This window comes from Amblyomma mixtum, chromosome 10 (assembly GCF_055824585.1).
Source record: "Amblyomma mixtum isolate Tamu chromosome 10, ASM5582458v1, whole genome shotgun sequence".
NCBI lineage: Eukaryota > Metazoa > Arthropoda > Arachnida > Ixodida > Ixodidae > Amblyomma > Amblyomma mixtum.
Window position 1 is genome coordinate 28,893,215 of NC_143021.1, and position 22,277 is coordinate 28,915,491.

The 22,277-nt window shown below is 43.3% G+C and overlaps 2 protein-coding genes across 2 annotated transcripts; both read left to right on the top strand.

Moving 5' to 3' along the window:
• Positions 1-913: 913 nt before the first annotated feature.
• On the top strand, positions 914-2,242 carry LOC149325469 (uncharacterized). The gene has a single exon (XM_089563852.1). It carries the CDS (start codon positions 938-940, stop codon positions 2,240-2,242), a length of 1,305 nt encoding a protein of 434 aa, XP_089419978.1. The 5' UTR covers positions 914-937.
• Positions 2,243-7,228: 4,986 nt separating this feature from the next.
• On the top strand, positions 7,229-21,112 carry LOC149325470 (thiol S-methyltransferase TMT1A-like). Its single transcript, XM_089563853.1, has 3 exons — positions 7,229-7,573; positions 19,138-19,287; positions 20,879-21,112. Exons 1-3 carry the CDS (start codon positions 7,229-7,231, stop codon positions 21,110-21,112), a joined length of 729 nt encoding a protein of 242 aa, XP_089419979.1.
• Positions 21,113-22,277: the final 1,165 nt, after the last annotated feature.

Sequence of the window (22,277 nt, forward strand, 5' to 3'; positions counted from 1 at the left end):
GTCCACTAGCACTGGTATTCTTACGCCACAAAGAGATTCTACTTACTCAAAAAATTCAGTTTTAAACCTTCGTGGCTGCCTTCCCTGAAAAACATTGTGTTAGATGTCATAGAACAAGCACCAGACGGCATAAACATTGCCAACCTCAAACCGAACACCCATTATATACTGACTACTTGAATGTTTTATCCTTTCCACGAGCCTTATGGAGTTAGATTAAGCTGGATCCCTCGAGTCTTATCAGCACTCCAATTCATAGCCTTCTTTCATTGATTATACACCAGTTACAGGGCACATCATTATCAGCATCATTTTTATTTTTTTGCTCTGAACTGGTACCTTTAGAAATCTTCAACCTATAATATTATGCCTCTTCTTAAACACACCCTTTTTACGGATGCTTTGTTCTGCTCTCAACAAATCCGCTTAAATTTGCAAGAGCAGTAACATGTTCATAATTAAATTCAAAAGCGCCAAACCATACGCACACACACACAGAGGAGAAGAAAGAAAGACGAGACAGACCGCCACTCACAAATGATTTAATGTGCAGAAAGACACGTACATATATGTATTTGTTGGCAGACTTTGCGAATTTCAAAGCGTTCCGTGTGTCATCCTAGTTTATATGTGCCCTGCCTGCTATATCTACGACTTGAATCTGCAGTATATGCAAATTTATACTAAAAATAATTACACTTTAATGGAAATAACGTTTCATGATACTGCAGTACGAGTGCAGAAGAGGACCGGAGCGGGTATCTATGTCTACATTTTTGTCTCAAGGTAGAGAGCTGTAAATTAGCTTTCTCTCTTCCATAACAGACGAGAAAGTTTAGCAATTACCGCCCCCCTGCGTCGGGTATCACCACTACTTTCGTAAAACTCCTGCCTAATTCCGTGCCTGAGTTGGCACGGAAGCAGCATTTGGAACACCATGGCTCATGCAGCGCATCTTTACCCTTCGCAGACGATCTTCGCGTTCTTGGTACTGCTGTGTCCGACCCCGGCATACTCGACGGATGACATTTCCACACCGCTGCTACAATCAAGCGATGACGCATTCTACCAGCAGCCCTTCAACTATCTTCACCTGGATCCACTACAGTTAATGCGCCCGGCTTTCTACGTACCTTCATCGTCGACTCTGACGTCACATCGCAGTGGCAATTTAAGCGGCTTTCTGAGCGACAGTCCGTTTAGTTGGCACGGAAGCAGCATTTGGAACACCATGGCTCATGCAGCGCATCTTTACCCTTCGCAGGTGTGTAAAAACGTTTCGCTTTATGCTAAGAAAAGTGACGACCCGTTCTTGCTATTGCTTCCGTGCCAACAAGTGCTTTGTGAAATTGTCTGCGATTGTTTCTCAATGGCGATGCTCATACTGCGCTCCGGTGATGTAGAGACTAATCCGGGGCCCACCACACGTAATACTGAAGCATTACTTGAACTGCAACATTTGCCCGCCAATCCTTCGGAGCAGATGGAAGTTCTTTTTCGGCTATTAAAGGACCTCCAGGCACGATCTGTAGAATCCGCTAAGGGCCAGGCCGAGTTGGTTAGCGACGTTAAGGCAATTAAGGTTGGTCAAAAGAACATCGAGACCAAAATTGAGGCAATCCAGACGAGGTTAGACAATCTTGAAGAAAAAACAAAGGTATTAGACCGTCTCGATGATGACATTGCTGGAATTCAAGTGTCAGCACAAGTCCAGACAAATCGGCTCGACTCTTTAAAACTGCGTGTTGACGAACTTGAGGATAGATCTCGACGCAATAATTTAATTTTTCATGGAATCCCTGATTCTCGCGAATCATGGGAACAGTCAGAGTCGAACGTAAGGGCAGCACTAGCCGAAGCAATCGACAGCCTACCCGACACAGCAATAGAACGCGCCCATCGCATAGGTCGCTACACGCCCGATAAGTGTCGCCCAATTGTTGTCAAGTTCGCCAGCACGAAAACAAAAGACAAAGTACTTTCCGCGCGAGCAAAGCTAAAAGAAAATGATGTCTTTATTTCCGAAGATTTTTCGCCCGCCACACGCCATGCCCGAAAAAAACTCATTGAGTACGCTAAAAGCCAGCCCCAACCATGTACTTTCCAGTTAAGATACACTAAACTAGTCATGAATAAAAAACAGTTCGTCTATGACCCGGCAACAGACACCATCAGCGAAAATACCGCGTACGAACCACGAGATAGCGGCGAGCATGTTGATTGTGAACACGTCCCAAGTTAGGAAAGCGCGAGGGGAAGTGGACAAGACGCGTCCCACGTATCAGTTTTTTTACTAATATTCGTAGCATCATGAATAAACGCGCTTCCTTAACTTCTGTCTTAGATACTTGCAATACCGATATTTTAGTGCTTACAGAAACGTGGCTGCATTCACAGGTTCAAGATCACGAACTTTTTCAGACCGCTCATCGTTTTTCACTCTATCGTTGTGACCGAACAATGCGACAGGGAGGCGGCGTGCTCTTAGCCATTTCGAAAGATCTTGCATCCCAGTGTATTCATGTATCTACTGACTTAGAAATGGTTTGGGCCATCGTTGAACTAAACCACCAGAAGATAATCATTGGTGTTTGTTACCGCCCCCCAAACCATTCATCTAACTTCGTAAATGAGGTACATGATATCAATAACATCGTTACATGCCGTTATCCCACGTTACCTTTATTTCTGCTTGGCGATTTTAACCTACCAAATATAGTATGGAACACTGGATCTCCAACCTTACAGCCTTTTTCTTCATTAGCCAATGAGTTCTTAGAAATGTGCTCTGTTTTTTCGTTTTCATTAATGGTTACGCAGCCTACAAGAATTATGGAATCTGTCGCAAACACACTGGACCTTGTATTAACAGCGACACCTGATCTTGTTTCCGACATCACGTACTTACCCCGCTTGAGCGACCATTCGGCCCTTTCATTCAACTTGAATACCTTGCGACCAAAAACCGTTAAAAAATTCAAACCATTTCGAAATTATGCAAAAGCTAATTTTGAAGCCATTAATACTGAATTATCAGTCTTCCTTGACGTCTTTCTACAAGACTTTGACTGCCGTAGTGTTTAGTCTAACTGGAATATGTTTTCTTCCAAAATTGCTGAATTAACAAACAAATACATCCCACTTCGCACCCTTGTCTGTAACCATAACGCTCCATGGTACAGCACCTGTCTCAAGCGCTTGTCTAATAAAAAAAGCGTCTCTACAAATCTGCGAAAGGTTCTGTTAGCATAACACGGTGGACTAAATACAAACTGGCAGCCCATGAGTATTTAACCGCGCTTAAACAAGCAAAGAATAACTTTCTTCATAATACCCTGCCATCAATGCTTAAAACCGACATAAAAAATTCTGGCGTGTGATTAACCCCAAAGCGGATGACATGATAACCTTGATTGACAGCTCTTCCAATGTTATTCCAGCTAACGAATGTGCGTCTGTACTTAACGAAGTTTTCCTGCGCAACTTTTCTTCAAAACCAATATTACGCCCCAATCTACGCACAACAATGTTTATCCAGCAATGTTTCCCATAACCTTTGAAGCAGAAGACATCGAATCAATAATTTCATCTCTAAAACCATCTTCCGCTCCTGGGCACGATTTAATCAACGCGAAATTTTTGAAAAACACGAGCTGTTATTCTTCCATTTTTCTAACAAAGATATTCCAGCAGTCGCTCGAAAAAAGTTCTTTGCCGGCTGAATGGAAGGTAGGGAAGGTGATCCCACTCCATAAATCAGGTGACAAGCATTGTCCTTTTAACTACCGGCCTATCTCGCTCACTTGCATCCCATGTAAAATTCTAGAACATGTCCTTGCCTCAAATCTAGCTAGCTTTCTCGAATCTAATTCATTTTTCTCACCATCGCAACATGGCTTCCGCAAGACTTATTCATGTGAAACACAACTAGTATCATTCACGCATCAGCTAAACGTCATCCTTGACCGCTGTTCACTTGCCGACTGTATATTTTTAGATTTCTCGAAAGCATTTGATAAAGTATGCCATAACCTTCTAATGTTTAAGTTACATCAACTTAACATTGATCCCAAACTGCTTGCTTGGATCGAATGCTTTCTTTTTAACCGTTCGCAATTTGTTTCTGCTAATGACTCAACCTCGCAGCCAAGTAAAGTACAGTCCGGCGTACCTCAAGGGTCGGTACTTGGTCCTCTACTTTTTTTAATTTACATTAATGATCTACCCTCTTGTGTTTCCTCTAACATTCATTTATTCGCAGATGATTGCGTCATCTACAGGGAAATAATTTGCGACGATGACATATCTTCTCTTCAATCAGACCTTAACGCTATCTGTATTTGGTGCCAATCATGGTCAATGGAATTAAACATCAAAAAATGTAAATTTCTGCGTGTATCAAGAACATCCGGCCAGCTACCTTCCTATCACCTTAATAATGTCCCTCTAGATCCTGTTTCTTCTTACAAATATCTTGGTATCCATATTACTAACAACCTCACTTGGTCCATTCACACTTCTTACGTAATTAATAATGCTAATCGCATGCTGGGATATCTAAAACGTAATTTCTCTAAGGCACCTTCTTCCCTAAAACTACTTCTATATAAGACACTGGTCCGCTCAAAGCTAGAGTATGCTGCAGCAGTGTGGGATCCCTTTCAACAAAACCTAATTCACTCATTAGAAATGGTCCAGAATAATTCTGCTCGTTTTATTGTATGTAATTATAACCGAACTGCCAGCATCTCTGCAATGAAATTAAATCTCAGCCTGCCATCTTTAGCATCTCGCCGTAAAGCCCTTAGACTCTCACTTTTTCACAAGATATTTTATCATCCTTCACTTCGCCACGAACTGATCTCCCCTCCCCAATACATTTCATCAAGGCTAGATCACAATAACAAAGTCGGAATTCCATTTTGCAAAACCAATGCCATGTTTCAGTCATTTCTTCCGCGCACAGCTGCTGAGTGGAATCACCTTCCTGCATCTACCGCTACCATTACTGACAACCAACGCTTCAAAACAGCATTAGAAGACTTTGTATAAGTAGGAGCATCATCTTTTTTTTTTTTAATTCTATATTCTTGTTGTTTTTTGTACGAGCGTTTTGTTTGTTTGTTTTTCACTGTATTGCTGCGCTGTATTTTGTGTATTTTGTGTATTATATACTATTAACCAGCACACCAAGAACCCAAAAGCTAATAATGTATAACTAGGAGCAATCATTTTTGTATTACTAATTAGTTTGCTGCACTGTACATTTTTTTTTCTTAAATTTTTGTAACCACTCCCCTCTATAATGCCTCTGGCCCTGAGGGTACACGAAATAAATAAATAAATAAATATATTTTGTTCTCTGGGTCAAGACAAGGCAGTGGCCAATTCCCTACAGTGGCAAATTCCGGTTGTCGTGCTTTTTAAGGGAGGCCAGTCAGGTGGATAGAATTGAAGAGGACGCCAGCGTTTGCACGGGAAAAAAATTATTTATTACACGCATCAAAAAACTCAAACACCAAAAATAACCACAAAAAAAAAGAAAGCTGACGTGGATACTTTATGCAAGCGTTCGCTTGCATAAAGCATCCACGTCAGCAGAATTTGTAGCTTTTGCAGAATTTGTAGCTTTCCAGCGCCATAAAGGCAAATTCCAACAAAATATCTAAACAACTGCCTGGTAGGAGCACACGTGCGCAGTGACAAATCTGGGACAAAAAATCGACCCGTGTCCTGATATATGCCTCTTCTGGGCCTTGTGGTGGCTTGTCGCACGTGCGGAAGCAGGCAGCGGCACAGGTGCGAATCCCGATGAAGTGTTTTTATGCCGTTCTGGGTTTCGTCAGGTCTGGCATCAGAAACGTCGCTAGAGCACAAAGTGACAGAGCATAGCCGTCCACGTGCCGTTCAAACAATTTGCGAACCTCGGCCACGTCAGCGGCTGTTATTTTGTACTTGTGTTTCGTGTTCGTCGCCTTTTTTCACGTTTTTTGCTTGCTTCTATTTCATCCATTTCCTAACTGCATTTTTCTCTCCACGGTCTGTTCTCGCTCTGCTTCAACCATGGCATTGCACAGTGTATCCCTAGTATCCGTGGTGCAATTCGAAGCGAATTTTGGTCGCCCCGAAGACGAGAAAGTTATTGATTCAGCAGTTGCCGCATTTATTCGACAGTTGGCGCTTAGGCATAACGTTCTCCTCAAGGAGGAAGCTTTCAAAATATTAGCCGCTTAAAAACACAACCCTCCTTTCTTTCACGCCGGCGCAACACCAATCCAAAAACTGGAAAATCATAAATAAGACAGTGAAAAAATTTCATCAGCAAATAACAAAGGGACGCAAAAAGTTTACGCAAAGAATTGGGGAACAAAAACAAAGAAATGGATTGGAGTGGTACTTCCGCAGTCCCAAACACATTACAACTGAAATCCCTGCACAATGGTCGGAAACAACCCGCTGCGCAGGCTTAGTGGTTATGGCACTGGGCTGCTGGCACGAAAGACGGCGGTTCGATCCCGGCGCGGCGGCTGAATTTCGATGGAAGCGAAATTCTAGAGGCTCGTGTACTGTGCGATGTCGATGCACGCTAAAGAACCCCAGGTGGTCGAAATTTCCGGAACACTCCACTACGGCGTCCCTCATAACCTGAGTCGCTTTGGGACGTTAAACCCTAATAAACTGAACCTAAACCAAACAAAGGACGGAAAGATAGACAATACTCCTGAGCGGAAAAAGATGCCACAAAATGACTACCAGCTGCTCTCAATAATATTTATATACTATGCTGACCTGTAAAATACAGGGTGCGCTGAAGTAAATACTTCGAGATCGCTGTTTTGCAGTCACCGGATGTTTACGTTGTCATTTCTTTTCGTGCGCATCCAATGTTAACTGCGCAGATGCAGAACTTTCCCGAACATGATTGGGTAGCACGACGACCTTGCTTCGTCAAATAGTGCCATTTGCCCACATTGTAAACAGGCAGCTGCGCAGATATGAGATCCTCATTGTTAGCAGTCATCTCTTCATAGGCGACGCCGGACGTCGTTTGCACCAGTGCTAGGAAGCTGCCTTTGGCGTTGCCCAGAGTCTGAAACTGCCTACCAGCGTCCTCCTCCTAATCGCGGCAAGGCGCTTAAGCCGTCTATAAAGTACCATGTCGTTGTTAGACGCATCTTCCAAGAAAGTTCGGAATCTCCCGTTCTCGGCCCTACGACCGCTCCTCCCGATGCTCTGGATCCTCTCCCTACACTTCTTCGGCCTCCTGCTGCTACCTCTGCTGCTCGTCTCCGCCAGAGCGCGCGAGATCTTCTTCGTGAATATCTACCGGTTGGGAACCACAATCTTTGCAGATAGCATCGCTAAGGCTCGACGCCTTGCGCTTCAACCACTCGCTTTGTTACAGTCCAGCGACCCATTACTAAAACAAAGCGCAACGCTAAGGCTGCTGGAGATCGGAGCAGGACACGGGGCTAACTTCCAGTATATGACACGCAGCATCCAGCACACCAGCCTGGAGCCCAACCGGGAGTTCGGCCCAGCTTTTTTGGAGGAACTAAAGAACAACCCCAAGGTAATGACAGCATCTTTTAGCCGGAAGCAAGAAATGTTTCCCGAAGTTAAGCACAGACAGAAGGATGGAATATCTTTCTGGTCTAGTTCAACCAAAAGTTAGTTTTAAAGCACGCAGAAAGCTGAGTTTTTAAAAATACCAAGCAGCCGCATTAGGAGGCGTTGAATGCAACGTCTATATAAGTAAGAACAAAATAGTTGTAGACCAGGAAACTTACATGGATTTATATTGCAGCACAAATAATCTTGGCGCTAATTACACAGGCAGTGCTGCCGAGAAAATGCGCTTTGCACAGTTTACGAAGGCGCAAGATGGAAAAGGCTTTCAAGCAGCTCAGAAAGAAAAAGCAGCAGGTGAGGATCAAGTAACTGCAGACACAGGGTGTTCAAACTAAACTTTAAAATATTCTTACAAATAGGCGCTTAAACCTACGCGAAATCCGCCTCTGCACGTAACCTATGCGGTCAAGAGGTGCGAAAAGTCGGATGATGATCATAACAGTCCTTCATTTGAATACCTAAATTCAATAAATGAACTTTTTAATGATTGCACTAAAGGCATATTAATATTAGAAACTTAGAGGCAGTGACTATTTTATTTGGTAGAATGGTCTTAGCATGCGTGTTTGCGAGATAATAGTGTGCAATTTGTCCACACAATTTGCTTAATTGCGCATTTAAGGCGCTGACGATAAGCGCCGAACTCCTCACGGCGTGACGCGGAGTTTCGTCTGTGAACGGCGTAGAGCGACCGGTGAAGGTGATCACCACTCACCTTTCACTTTCGACTAAGGGGATGGAAGTGACGACAAACGCAACAGTAGCTTCATACTAGGGAGCAGTTTAGCGTCGATGCCACCGCATTACACGGCGTAATTAGGCGAAGTGTGAAAACCTTTAGCAGTGAATATCTCGGAACCTGCTTGCTCTAGGAGAATTGTACCCATTGGAGGAGCCTAAAGATGCAACAGCTTCTGTTTAATATATAAACGTTAACTCTAGGCGCAAGAGCAAGAAAGTTTTTAGTATATGCTTGTTAATTGTGTAGCTGACGGCGGCATTTATGCCCTCATTTAGTGTACCCCTGCTTGCTTAACTTTTGTGCATTGGTGAATATCACGTACAGACGGCAATACGCTTGTCTAGAACATGTCCTGGGCGTGTTTCGTACGGAACACGCGATATCTAGCGATACTTTTCGTTAAAAGGGCCTCGATGTAAGCATGTGCAGTTAAACTCGTAGGATTTCTTCGTGAGTTTTTGCCTTCCTGGCTTGCGGCTTTATCAGCTTTGGAACACACAGTCAAGACATCCGTCATATTTTGCCTTGTGCACACTAAGTGATTAATTTTAAAAATCTTAAAACCAAATTTTCTACGCTCTGTATATTGATGACCGTAGTACGCACACCTGGAAACACTTCCCTACTTGTAAGCTAAATGCCTCATGTCACTGAGCATCCACCAGCTATGAAAAAATGCTCATATTGGGTTTATTTTGGCGGTGGTGGTAATGATGGTAATGTACTGGCGGTGTAAGCCTTACAATATCCTGCCAGCAAATGCTTCGCGTGAGTCACCAAGAAAGTGGATGCTAAAGGTTTTATGCACTATCGACTGGTTAGCTTACCGTCCGTTGCTTTAAAAAATTTTGGAAGGGCAACCGTTAAAGAGATTCGAACAACCTTAAATTTTGGTCGTTTCAGAAGATGTGCTATTTTCGGAAACGATTATCTCTCTGTCTACTTAGACTTCGTCCGTCTCTCTCGAAGTGGTTGATGTGTCCACCGAAAAGTCGGACAATCGGAGCCTTTCATTTCCTCAAAACAAATTTTCACTCTATAACGTACAGTAACATGGTTTACTGTATTACTTAAGATGAGTGCACAGAATACAACCACGCCTTCCGAGTGCTTTTCATTTTTAGAGAGAAATCATTTTTTCAGTGTAAACATCAGCTTTACTCCAGGCACTGCCTAAGCAGAGCGTGGAAGACGCCTATGTAAACATGGTAGAAAATTCTGCACGAGTGAGCATTGGCCAGATTCCACCACAGGAAAACATGGAAATTTCCATCGAAGGTAGTTTTCAGGCAAGCAGACAAAATATCTCGAAGTACCGTGAGTATAATGCCGTATTCAGACAGTTGATTTGGCAATAAGCCGGGAAAAGGCTACATCTGAGTAATCTTAGATTTTCTACTGGCACTGCCCCTTTAACTGTTAAAAAGGAGGAATTGCAGAGTATGATTAATATCTCGAATGTTCAAAAGAAAATGGCTGGTGTAAAACTTAACATGAATATAAGTAAAGTAATGTACTGTAGCATGTTTACGGGCTCTCTTTTATGTAATGATGGTGTCAGAGTTCACATTTTTTTTAATTCCTGCTTTGCACAGCACACTGTCGCATCTTTTAGTTGCATATTAAAGCTCCTCAGATGTTCAAAATTATTAATGCAACAGCAATGTATGGGTCATCGCCAAAAAAAATGCGGCTACGCCGGCAGCGTACAGAAAAAAGCGGCGGCACTGAAGACTGCCAAATGTTGTGGGTGCCTTCTCTATCCTGCTGCTTAGGTGGACCCCAATACTTCTCTGTAACTCTACGCCTGCACATGCGGTTGCAAAAGAGTGAATGGAGGAAAATGAAGAAAGTGCAGGCGCAGTCTGGTCTTTGTCACTTTTGTCAGGGGGGTATATCTGAACGGTGTGTGTGTGTGGGGGGGGGGGGCATGAATGCTGATAACTGACTCTTCATGATTTGGATTCCTTAAGTCAACCGATTGAAGGTAATTTACTGATCTATGCCATGTCGAATCAAACTTTCTCGTTAACAGCCCGAAAGTAGTCTCAAGTGCTCCAGTAACTATTCCGGTGCCCTCCCCTACGCAATTTCTATGTCTATCTTCTCTACCTTCACTACAAAGTGCCCCACTTCCCGGTTAAGGTGTCCTTGAAAACGAGGTTGACATCCTGTAACTACAGTATTGTGCTGCTATGAACTGTACTGGTGTTCAACACTGCCGTTAGTTTATACTCTTTGCGGGAAGTCGCAAATGTTGCTAATAAATAATCAAAAAGTATTAAGGAACAACCTTGATGACTATTTTATTAATTGAAAACAATTAAGGCAGAAAGCTGGACTAGCTGGTGTTTAGACTGAGAGGACATAGCAGTAGCGCTAAAAGAGCGGAAGGAGCGAAGAATTCAGTGCTCGTTTTTGTAGATAATAATTTATGTACGCAGGCATACGGCCCCAGTGAGAAAAACGCAAAAGCAAGAAAACATTCTTTCAGTGCTTTAACACGGTGGTGGGAAAGTAAGATAGAGGTGTCGATGTTATTGCAGATTTTAACCCTCTTAAAAAGATACGTAGGTCAGGTAGAGTTTTTGAACGTTGGGAGTGCGCAAGTAAATATTTTTCTATATCAGCCCGAGGGAGACAAGGTGGAGGCTCCATGAACTGAACTTATGCTGCTTCACTTTTAATAATCTTATCGGATAGGAATCCTAAACGTTAACCTCGTAAATATAAAAGAGGCATGATTTTGTTTCCTGCAAATAGTGGCCTACACTGTAAAAAAATTTGCTCCAGTTTACGCAGAAACCTGGAGGCAATGCTTAGCCAAGCACTTTCAGTAATTTATAAAATGGACACTTGGAGAAATATTGCAAGTCCTTAAGAAGGACTCAGTGCTTTTAATCACGGAACATTACGGGCAGTTTAGTACGTAAGCCAACCGTTAAAAAAAATTGTTTACGTGTTCTTACGTTTAACCTTTCTCGGTCAAGCCAATCGTAAAAAATCGTTTACATATCCTTACGTTTAACCTCTCTCGGTCCCTTCTCCGTGTACTCTAGTGATGCGGATTGTGGCCATTGGCTTGAACAAAATGTTACAGGAGCAGTGCGTGGTCCCAGACGACCACACTGGCAAACCCTCTGCAGTCATGCTGCCACTGCTCATTCATGGTGCGAGGTCAGATTGATGACGTGCTGTGTTATATTGAATATAAGCTGCCAACAGCATCCAGATTTTTAATTTTTGTGACTGATCAATGTGTCTTGATTCACGTTCAAGCATGCACAATAGCAGTCCAGGTGCTGAAGAAACGAAGCACTATTACATACAAGTTCTTCTTTTATGCATGTTGTGTATTGCATACACACAAAGCATGCGAGTTAGAACGAAATAATGTTTGGGAGAGTTCAGGTACACACATTTCATTTTCATGAGAAATTGCATACATTGTACCTAAGCACAGTGCTGTCAGATTCATCTGAAAAGCATAAAAAAGACATCGCTTAGCAAATGAATTTCGGAAACACAATCAAACTGTCCACTATTGAAAAACTGGCTTTTGTAGAAGCTTGCAAAAACAATTTACCGAGAACAAAATCAATATGTTTCATTGACCAAAATTCATTTTTCACTACAGGAAAGAAAGTAAAAAACCACTGGACCAGGAAGAAGCAGACACAATGTGCTTACCCGGACAACACTGTGTGCATGAATGCCCTGAGCTACCAAAAAAGCAGGTAGCTCAGGATGGGCGCCAAAAAAAATTTAGTGCAGATGCCTTCTTGCTGTCCATAGTATTCACTGCAAATCGTAGGGACAAAAGGACGGTGGCAACATCTTAGTATGGCCGAAACCTTGCCCACAAGCAATGTGGAAGTGTACTTCCGCCAATTATTATGTTTTGGGTCGCAGCTTACATTATTTCAGCATGTGCACGAAAATATACAGATCCCTGATGTCAAATGAAAACGCAGTCATAGATAGTGGTCACTGCTCAATGAGGTATTCCGATAAGTCTTCAACACACCTTCCAAAGAACGCATTTACAAGCTTTCAGAACGGGCTCTCAGCGGAAATTTAAGTGAAGGTCGTTGCCGTGTGAACCTTTTCGAAATGACCCAAGATAATGAAGTGCCCCCTATGTCTGGTGTGAAAAAAGTACTTAGCCATCATGAGTCTTTCTGCTTCTTCATGAGCACTGAAACGTTCTTTGTTCCTGCTGTTTCGCACAGCCTCGCAGTCTCTTTTTGCCTTTTTGCAAATCCTTTCCATACCAGTAAAACATCTCCCTAGCAAATATTTCAGCCCTCATGGAAAAGCAGAAACACCCACGCTTAGGAGTTTTTTCAGAAATACATAAGGAAGGCTCGCCTTTCTGGGCCATTATTTCCAAAAGGTCTATGTGGAAACAAACTTTGGGACAATTTCTGCAAAGAGCACAATCAGTTCTCAAGCCTGAGAATTCATTCCTCATGAGACACCCTGTAGATGAAATCAACTTCATCGAATCAACTTTATTTTTCTCTCACAAGGAGAAAAGCGGTATGCGTCAGATGTATCAGAATACCTTTAATATCTGTTCCTGTGGCCTGTGAGTGCACTGTCACTGACAGCAAGGACGTTTACCTTTCGCCGCCACGTGCTGTAACAATGTATGTTTTCAGAGAAAGCATAACAGGTTTTTCAGGACTACCCTTCCAGCTTGCTTGCGGAGGGAAGTGCAAGAGTCTGGCCATGCTAAGCTCTCACCTTTGCTGCTTGTTCACTGAGTTCTACAGTGAGTACTAGGAAAAGAAAGAAGGCATCTGCACCGGCTCGTCTTTCACACCCATCCTGAGCGGCCTTCTTCTCGTGCAACATAACAGAAAACTCCATAAGGTACTTCATGCTCATGGTATCATTCCAGTCAGTCTGTTGCGTCAGCGTTTTCTTCCTGGCCGTGTGGTTTGTGCCGTTTTCTAGTACTAAATCTTAAAGTAATTATTACATTTATGCCCCATTTACCGAAGCCTGAAAACGCTACACTGGGCTGTTCACACGTTGTGCAGCAACCCGGCCTGTTTTCGCATACGTCAGAGGCGCTCAGCCATCAAGCCATGCTTACTGTATTCAGCAGTGAAGTGTACATGCGAAATATCATTATTTTTAAGTTCGCAAAGTGGCATGCCATGCAAGAATGTTGAAATGATCCTGCATTTCTGCTGATATTTTCAGATACGCACTCTTATTAGGTGAAAAACAAAAGCTGGTCGTATACTAAACAGCAGCAGCCCGAAAATGAGCGCACTCCTGTCACTGTTTTCATCGACTCATGCCACTCCAGCATCGGTCGAAAAACTTCGCTCTAAAGAAGAGCAGTTTGTTTTGTTAGACTGGTCATGTTTATTTTTACTTTGCACTAGGTACATGCCATTTTACTGCCCTAGACTAAACAATACCAATGATCGTCACCCTTTGAATTTTGTCTTATATGATCACAAAATTTGATGTATGTAATAGGTTCTTATAAATTCTAATCGAAATAAAGCTGCCATAGTTATGTATCATTTCCAGAAACCTGGTATCAAGGAAGGAGGCTAACCAGATAAGGTACATGAATGTTTGTAGATGGATGCAAGAGTTAGCACTCTGGCAATGAAAATGTAAAGGGTCATCCGCTCTTACTGCGAACACATGGAGGCTCTTTTCAGAAGGCCACTGCAAGCGACACAACCACTCATCGCTGCAGTGTGGCTCTGGAGAAGGAGTTGGATGCGGTGTTTCGCCTCATCTGCCACTTCATTTCGGTGGCCTTTCAAAGAGCTTTTCAAAGAGCACAGCCATGTGCTAGCGTGTTCGTACTAAAAATGAACGACCCTGCACAGTATGGCAGGTTTCATCTTCTAACATGCATTTTCTTGCTCCAATCATGATCTAATTATGCAAAAAAAATTTCAACCTTCCATTATGCATAAAGGAAAAATTCCTTTGGTCTTTGTTCACAAGCCTCTGCAAGTAGACATAACTGTGGACGTTTTGCATTCAGTTTTGATAGCATTGCTCTCTATATGACGTCTTGTAGGATAAAATAATAAAATCAAAATCATTTTTCATTTTGTCTGCGCTACTGAGGAGGTACAGAATATAAATGCAAAACGCCTTTTATCTCTGCTTAAAATCGTTATATAGATAGAGCTGTGCTTAACTTAAGGAACTGTTGTGCAGAATGGCTACTTGGTAGTAACTCGCTGAAGCCAGAAAACGTATGTGTGTGCATGAAAGTCCTAGTTCCTTCTTGTTCTTGTGTTCGTTTTTCGCTACTCGTTTCAGTAGAGAAACCAAAGCTCAAAAAGCATTAATAGAGAAACATGCTAACTAGTATAAGTGAGCAATTCATACGCCTCTATGATGTGATCATATGGCATTTTAATTACATGTTATAGCCAAAATATCATAGCGATTCACTATGCCAGAGCATAGAAAAAAATTTAAATAAGTACTAAAAGAATGTTTGCTCATCCCCTAAGCATGTCGCAGAAAAAACGAGGCTGGGTGTGAAGTTTCACCCCTGGAGAAATTCAAGTCACGACATTTGCCTCTTCACACTGAAGGCTCAGCACGTAGGTCAAAGGAAGGCTTGTCATTGCCAAGAAAAGATCATGGATTCATAAATACTGCTTCCCGCTCATAAGAAAGAGTGGAACTCATTGTAGATTCTACCTGCAACGCAAGAAGCAAAGTTTCAGTTTGAGTGGACTAAACTAGAAAAAAAAGCATAAAATATCTATGGCCAAATATCTGAACTGAATGAAATTGAGGGTACTGTATTATTGAATATATTAATACATCCCATGCAAGATATGCGTAATATTGAACAGAGCTACTATTGGCTTAGCTGACTGCCTTATACATTATTATCGCAAAAATGCTGATATAGTACTATCAGCATTAGTAGTAGCAGTGAAGATGGAAATAAAGGAAGGGACCTAGTGTTCTCTATCATTCTCACAGTAGGCACCTGACCAATAGCCAGTGCAATGGAAACAGAAGAAATGGCGGGAGAGAGGGCCAGGAGGAAGGAAGATAGCATAGGAAGACATAGGATACGGTAGGCCGGCAAGGCTTGCTTAAAGCCAAATTAAGATGCTAGTAAAGACGTACAAGACCAACCACATCACTGTACAGAGTGAAAGACAATATTAACGATATTTAGGCGAAATTGTGCTCGCATATATCGTTGTACTAAAATTGTTAACACCATGGCTGAAGTAGTGAAATCAAAACATGAGTGAAGGGCAGTGAATTAACCATGGACATGATGCTTGTGCCTTCCTAGAAGGAGACATACTGATCATTCAGTTGCATATCAGATCTGAGATAATAATAGCTCAAAATTAGCTGAAAAACGCACGTAGGTACAACAAAGTATGCAACGTTTGTAGCTGCACATTGTTTCACGCACCCTTCTAGAACATATGTGGAGCATTTTCTACAAGATAGTGCCTGCTTCATTTGGGGTACTTCCTGGGAGAGTAGTGAACAGTCAGGCTGAAATGAAATATGAGCCACACCTATGAACAAAACAAAATAGTTTGCCTTTGCGCTTTCAGCTGCAGTATACAGCTAGCCCAATTCATGTTTCAGGGTAAAGGATCAACAGAAGTACACATTTACAAGACTTTTCTAAATGAATATCCCGCTGCAAAGTAGAAAAGTATGCCATATGTGTGTTCGCGTCTCATTTCGCCCTCACTGTACATGCAGAACATGTCTGTAATGAGTATTATTATCAGTGATGGCTTTTACTTCCAACACTAAGCAGATATGTGAAACCTTCAAGCCCTCCTTGAAGGCAAGAGTCTTTGAGGACAAGATACTAAACAAGCTTTGAACTATGCAGATTTGATATTTAGCACGGCAGATAAATACTGCTACATTAGTAGTGAGCACTTAAGGTTAATACATTATGCCTTTGAAATTTCTTGCCGAAAATTTTATCAAGAGAATGCAAAAAGGATGAAAAGTGCAATCTATAGACACAACAATGCATGCTGTGCAAGCAACAAAAAAACAAAACCAAGGCAGTGCTGTGGATTCTTTTTCAGTCATTCAAGAGTAAAAATGACGATGCATGCTGGCTGATGTTGCGACTTTAATACTGAAAAATGGCGGCTACTGCTTCCTTACAGCAAACGCTTTCTGTGAGCAACCAATGAAATAACAAACGTCGCTCATGCAGTATCTCGTCATTCCTTTTACGAAGACAGTATTTAATCCTGGAATGCAAGCCTCTCCGCCAGTGGAACGACACAACTACACGGAGGTTCGACTGCCAAAGATATTAGTGTTAAACGGCCACGTCGTCATTTAAACGTAAAAGATTCACGCACGGTCTGCTCTGGGCCGCCAACTTTTGGATCACGTAATGGCTTGATGCGGTACATGATAAGATGCACCGAGTGTGCGGTGCTGGAAAAGCACGAGCAAGCAGTGTGTCTGAGTGAGCGCAAAACAGATGTAGCCAAGCACGTGCAGAAGTCGATCAGCAGCTGCGATTATGAAAACGGGCGCACTAAGGCACGCGTGAAACGGAAAGGAGCGCGAAAGGCGCACGTGCCAGAGGTCTCTCCTTGGAACATTACCGCACGGTGATAATCCAGGCGACGATGGCTGAAGCAGGCAGGAGCTCGAACTGGCACGCCAAGGTGCGCGCGGAGCACACCATGGGAAAATCCGACGACGCTGAAGGGTGCGCTGGGAACCGCTGGAGAGGCATGGGGAGGGAGGCGAGCGCTTCTAGAGACGTACCGCCATGGCCGCCGAGGTGTTGGGCAGCCCCACGAGGACACCCGGCAAGAAGAAGGGCCACTCAGGCCACTACAGGAGCCGCGGTGAAGCGTTATCGGGGTAAGTCGCCCGCAAAAACAGCTCAAGGTAACTCTGGTTTCACGTGGGACGAATACTGGAACGATGAAAGGGGCGCAATCGCTGGTGTACGCCGGCGTGGACCAGGTCCACCTGAAAACAACCGCTGGCCACCGCCAACCTAACATATATTGTGCTTGGCTTAGCTTGGCTTGTTCAACAAACGCGACAGTCGACAACGGAGGAATGCGCATGGTATGGTCAACCTTGGAATGCAGGGGAAGGTTTCCTTCCGAGAAAGCAAAAAACAAGAAGAGAACGCAGACATTCACGCCGAGCCGAGGGTGTGAGGAGGATGCCCTCTAGCCGAATGCCATGAACAGCGTGCTCCCTGCTCTCCGGTTGAAAGGGTTCGTTTTCACAATGGGCCCATTCCTCCCTTTTCAACAGCCTCTACCCTTACGAAAAAAAGAAAGAAGAAAAGGAGAATCAGAAAGGAACTGGACGCGCCCCCTCCAACGCAGTAGCATGTAACTACTGCGAGTGCCTCAAAGAGCAGTTGTAGTGAGCAATTTTCTTTGCACTGCTTTCTTCTTTTCTAATGCGTTAATTAAATCAGTTTGTTAAAGTTTAGCCATATTTATAATTCACCCAAAGCGAACGGAACATCTTTGCGTAACGGACAAAACAGGTCGTTTTTCGAAAGCTTGCTGGAAGCTGCTGCAAAATAAAGTCGTTTCTCTATCTCTGGAAGCTGCTGCACTCTGCCCGGTAATCTACGCAACGTATTAGAGCATTCCGTAGTAAGCGCTAAATGAACGCTTGATTCTTGTGGTCTAGGGACAACGCTTTTGTATACTGGGGACTTGGAAGGTTTTTACACAAGAACACCGAGCTGTGCGCGCTTGAGACAGCACCTGTCTTCTGGGCGATAGGTTAAATACGACTCTGGCACGACAAATCACTTGATGTAGAGCAGTGAAATTACACTTACCTTTCACACATCAGTCTTCCGTACATTAAAGCGTACTTGCGCCTCTGCGTCGACAAGAAAGCAAATTGTCGTTAAAAACAGTAGCAAAGTGGAGCCGCCACCAGAGCAGCGCACTCAGTGGCGTAGAAGTATAAAGGTGACCCCCAAGCACCTACCGAGTTCAAAGCGAGTATCTATAAAATTCCAGGGGAGGGGGATAGAGGGTGTATGCGCACCTGCCCCTGGTCTCCCCCTTTTCGTTCCCAGAGATCGCAAATGTAGCAGACGTACAATTTTTTTCCTGCACCGATTTTGCAAATAAAGGGTACCTCGTAAGCCTATTTTCACATCCGCTCTCAGACCGTAATGCTTGGCACCCCGGCAACTGTGGCACCGTGCAAAAAATGGCTGTAAATAAACATAAATGCTCCAACAAGTTTTAATTATCGATTTCAAAAAAATTGAATTGAAATTAAATTGAATGTGTTCAAACCTGGATACCACTTCACAAAAGTCCTAGTAGGTGTAAAGGCCTGGAGTATTTGGAGTCCTGAACCAAAGCGAATGTTAAAAAATCCTGCCAGTGACACTCGTCTCTCCGCGCATTTGCAGCGTTTGACAAAAGCCATAAAAAAGATTAACGCGCGGTTACCACGCGGTAACGCCATCGGGGGACACCTTCTTGAATGGCCGTTCTAGTGCTAACTCATTAAAACATGACAGAAGTTCACATGTGTGCGCACAAGCGCAAAAATGCTTTGGCTACTATCAACGCTTCAGAAACCTCTCCATTGGCTGCTGTACGTGGTAAAAGTAAACTGTCCAAGTGATTCAACGTTCGAAACACAGATTAGAGGGATAGGGCAAAAGGGCCAATACCAGTGCAAGGAGAAGCAAAACTATGTAAAAAACGCAAGAATGCCACTGGTATTGCTTCTTTCTGCAGGTGGAACTTGAACGCTGGGTCCAAGCCTACGGTGAAGACATGTCCCAGCTGCCGAGCGGCCACTACGACGTTGTTTTGTTCACCTACCTGCTGTGCTCAGCGAAAAATGGAAAGAGGATACTGGAAGAATCAAAGAGAGTACTTGCCAAGGTATATGTCGTATTTCAACAGGATCTTAATGGAGGTGGTATTCTTATGTTCTGTGAGTAGGATGCAACAGGCCGCTGTTTACACGTATGCTAAGATAAAGGCGAACATGCATAGAGATAGCAGCCTTCACAGACGCTTTCCACCGGGTGCGAGGTTTTTTCTTGGAGGCACGTTTCAAGGGTGAAGATTTAGAATGTTTGTTTTTACAGAAGCTTTATATGAGCTTTCACCCAAATACAAACAGGATGGGCATACAAGAATTTTTTCTTTCCGTTAAGCTTTCCATTTAGTACGTTTGTTATGTTCCTTTCTTTGGTATAGAATATGTTTAGTTAATTATTTGTTCTGATATATAACATATAACCTTATCCTACTATAATTTTGGACCACTCATACTTGACTGGGCGTCATACTTTAAAACCCCATATAAAATACTTGTCTCGCAGGACCTAAGTGATTCTTTACCTATTCACCGCCTTCGAAACTAGACACTGCAATACTCATCTATGAATTGCACAAATAAAATAAGCCGCGTGCTTTTTTACGATCAGCCTAGCAGACGTGCGCCTCTCTTGGCTGCACTTCGTGCTGATGCTGTAACTCTCCGGCAGTTTGCCAATTCAAGCTCCGTGACAGGGCGCTTATCAACCATGTAATAACACTCGAGTTATGTTATCAAACGTTTTAGAGGGTATCCATCTTCAAGGGAAGCGAAATAACGTACCATTGCTATCCATGCCGGGCTTACGACTTTTTATTCAATTCGGTGCCTCACAATGCGTTGGAGTTGGTGTCAAACCTGCCGAAAGTGAGGCCTGACCTGCGGCTAGAGAACCCAGTGATTATTTTCGAATATCCTCGATACTAGCTTCGGAAACGTTTTACAACTGAAATGAGCGCCTTCGAAGGTACTTTTCACTATGAATGTCATTGGGAGATTAAAATAAATTTCAAGTTGCACCCATTCTAACCCAGGTGGCGCCATCTACGTAAATATTAAGCTAATGGCGTTCACTTCGCGGTGCGTTTCACAAAAGCAGAACCAGTCAGGTTATTTACCAGCTGAGCACAGTATCGATGCCCTCCAGAATGTACTTGGTGAGGGCATACGAACAGTGTGCGTTTCGCATATTGCGAACTTTTAGAAGGACGCGCCGACTGCGTGCGGAGAAGTGCTTTCATTACTGCTCATCGACAAAGCATCCCAGTACTTCCCGAAACCACCTTTTTCACCCTTACGTGACCGCCTTCTGCAAGCCAGAGAGGTTCGGGATACTTGGCCAGCGTTAGAAATAAAAGTGTTTCCTGCCCCCTTTGCCAGGTGTGAAGAAAACCTCAGATTTTTCTAAAGGTGAAATTTGCCACAGTTATCTCTTCATACCGTCGCATCTCCAAAATTATTACTATGATACAGCGAGAAAACAAACTTTGAACATAGTAGTTATTGACAGAACGTGATATTAAGAGAACAACGGTACTCCATTTTGCCTGAACAATGTAGAATAAGTGTCTGGTAAACTTTTACGCTATATATCTGTAAAATAGTAATAAAATATACCTGGAGCATTAACAGGCAGTAACTCATCCGTAGGGTGGGCATCTCATCTTCCTTGAGCACGTGGCGTACCCAAAGGGCACATGGAAGCGATTTCTTCAGAACCTGATGACCCCTCTCTGGGTATTCCTTTGCTGCAACTGTCACCTCAACCGGGACTCTGCAGAACTCGTCAGGGCTTCTGGTTTTTCACATCTGACCATCCATTACATTCATGTATCCATGAGCACTGTATTAAGCCATCAGGCTTATGGAATCGCCGTCGCGTGATTCAAACACCAAAACCTGGCCTCTATTTTGCTACATGCTCTCTGGAATAAATATACGTCTTCATTATCGATGTTGTTGTTTTTCTTACTAATCATGGCACATCCCAAGTGGGGGGGAATGGCCAATGTTTGGTGGTGAATGTCACGGGCAAACGCAGAAGTGATCGCGAGGAAAATAGAGGCATGAAGCAGAGAAATAAATGAGTGTAATGACAAAATACAGTGAAACAATCGACAAAATAAAAAAGAAGATTGTTTTCAAGTACCAGGAAAAAATACATTCTTTTAGATGCGTGGAAGAACGATGAATCCTGTTAAGAAGGCAACCTTCCTGCTGCAGTAGCGTAGTGTTGAAGGCATCCGCAAGCCGTGCCTAACGTGTTTCTCTGGGCGCTCGCAGCGGACGAGAGAAGAACCGGAAGTGACACAGGGAGCCATAACCTCGAAAGCAGGACCCTCTGATCACCCTTTCTCTAATGTGGGAACCACCGGCAAGAGAGGATAAATGTTCCATTGCTTGAATCTGCGCGCACGTGTCATAAAGGTTTGTCGTAGCCAACCCACATCTGTGGAAATATAAATTTAGGTGAGAGATTCTGCGTCACAAAAGCGTCATTGAGACCTCGCACAGCTTTGATTTACATGACAGAACATTCAAAAGGTACTTTCAGCGATTAAAATGCGGTGTATTGAGCAACGAATTACTGAAGCTGGCTAAGATATGGTGGAAACCACTGGAAACGGGAAATCTTCAACAGAATAAACTGAGGTACACGCCATATTACAGGGCCACTAAGAGCCGACCTTGCCAATAACTCAGCCACTTCATTAAAATAGACACCCGTATGACCACACACAAAGTTCAAACGGACTTCTCTCACAGTGCGTGAAAAAAAGAAACCTAGCGGAAAGATTCAAAAGAACTTTTCCGGAAGTTTTCAGAGATTCTAAAACTGAGAGAAAATCTGCAAGCATGACAACCTGTGAAGCAAAGCTCCAAAATTTGAGAAGAGCCAGGCCAATAGCCAAGAGGTCTGTAAAGAATATGGTTCATTCCGGCATGCGGACGGAATAGTCCTAAGCCATTAAATGCGAATTTATTCCAATCGCCGCCTTCGCACAGTCCCCTGAGGCATCAGTGGAGAGAATGGAGAGATGACTATGAT

Bases quoted from the DNA above. Each gene is read 5' to 3' on its own strand.
- LOC149325469 (XM_089563852.1), top strand. From the start codon at position 938: ATGGCTCATGCAGCGCATCTTTACCCTTCGCAGACGATCTTCGCGTTC.
- LOC149325470 (XM_089563853.1), top strand. From the start codon at position 7,229: ATGCTCTGGATCCTCTCCCTACACTTCTTCGGCCTCCTGCTGCTACCT. The intron at 7,574-19,137 runs GTAATGACAGCA...TTCTTTCTGCAG, and splicing joins AACTAAAGAACAACCCCAAG to GTGGAACTTGAACGCTGGGT. The intron at 19,288-20,878 runs GTATATGTCGTA...ACTCATCCGTAG, and splicing joins CAAAGAGAGTACTTGCCAAG to GGTGGGCATCTCATCTTCCT.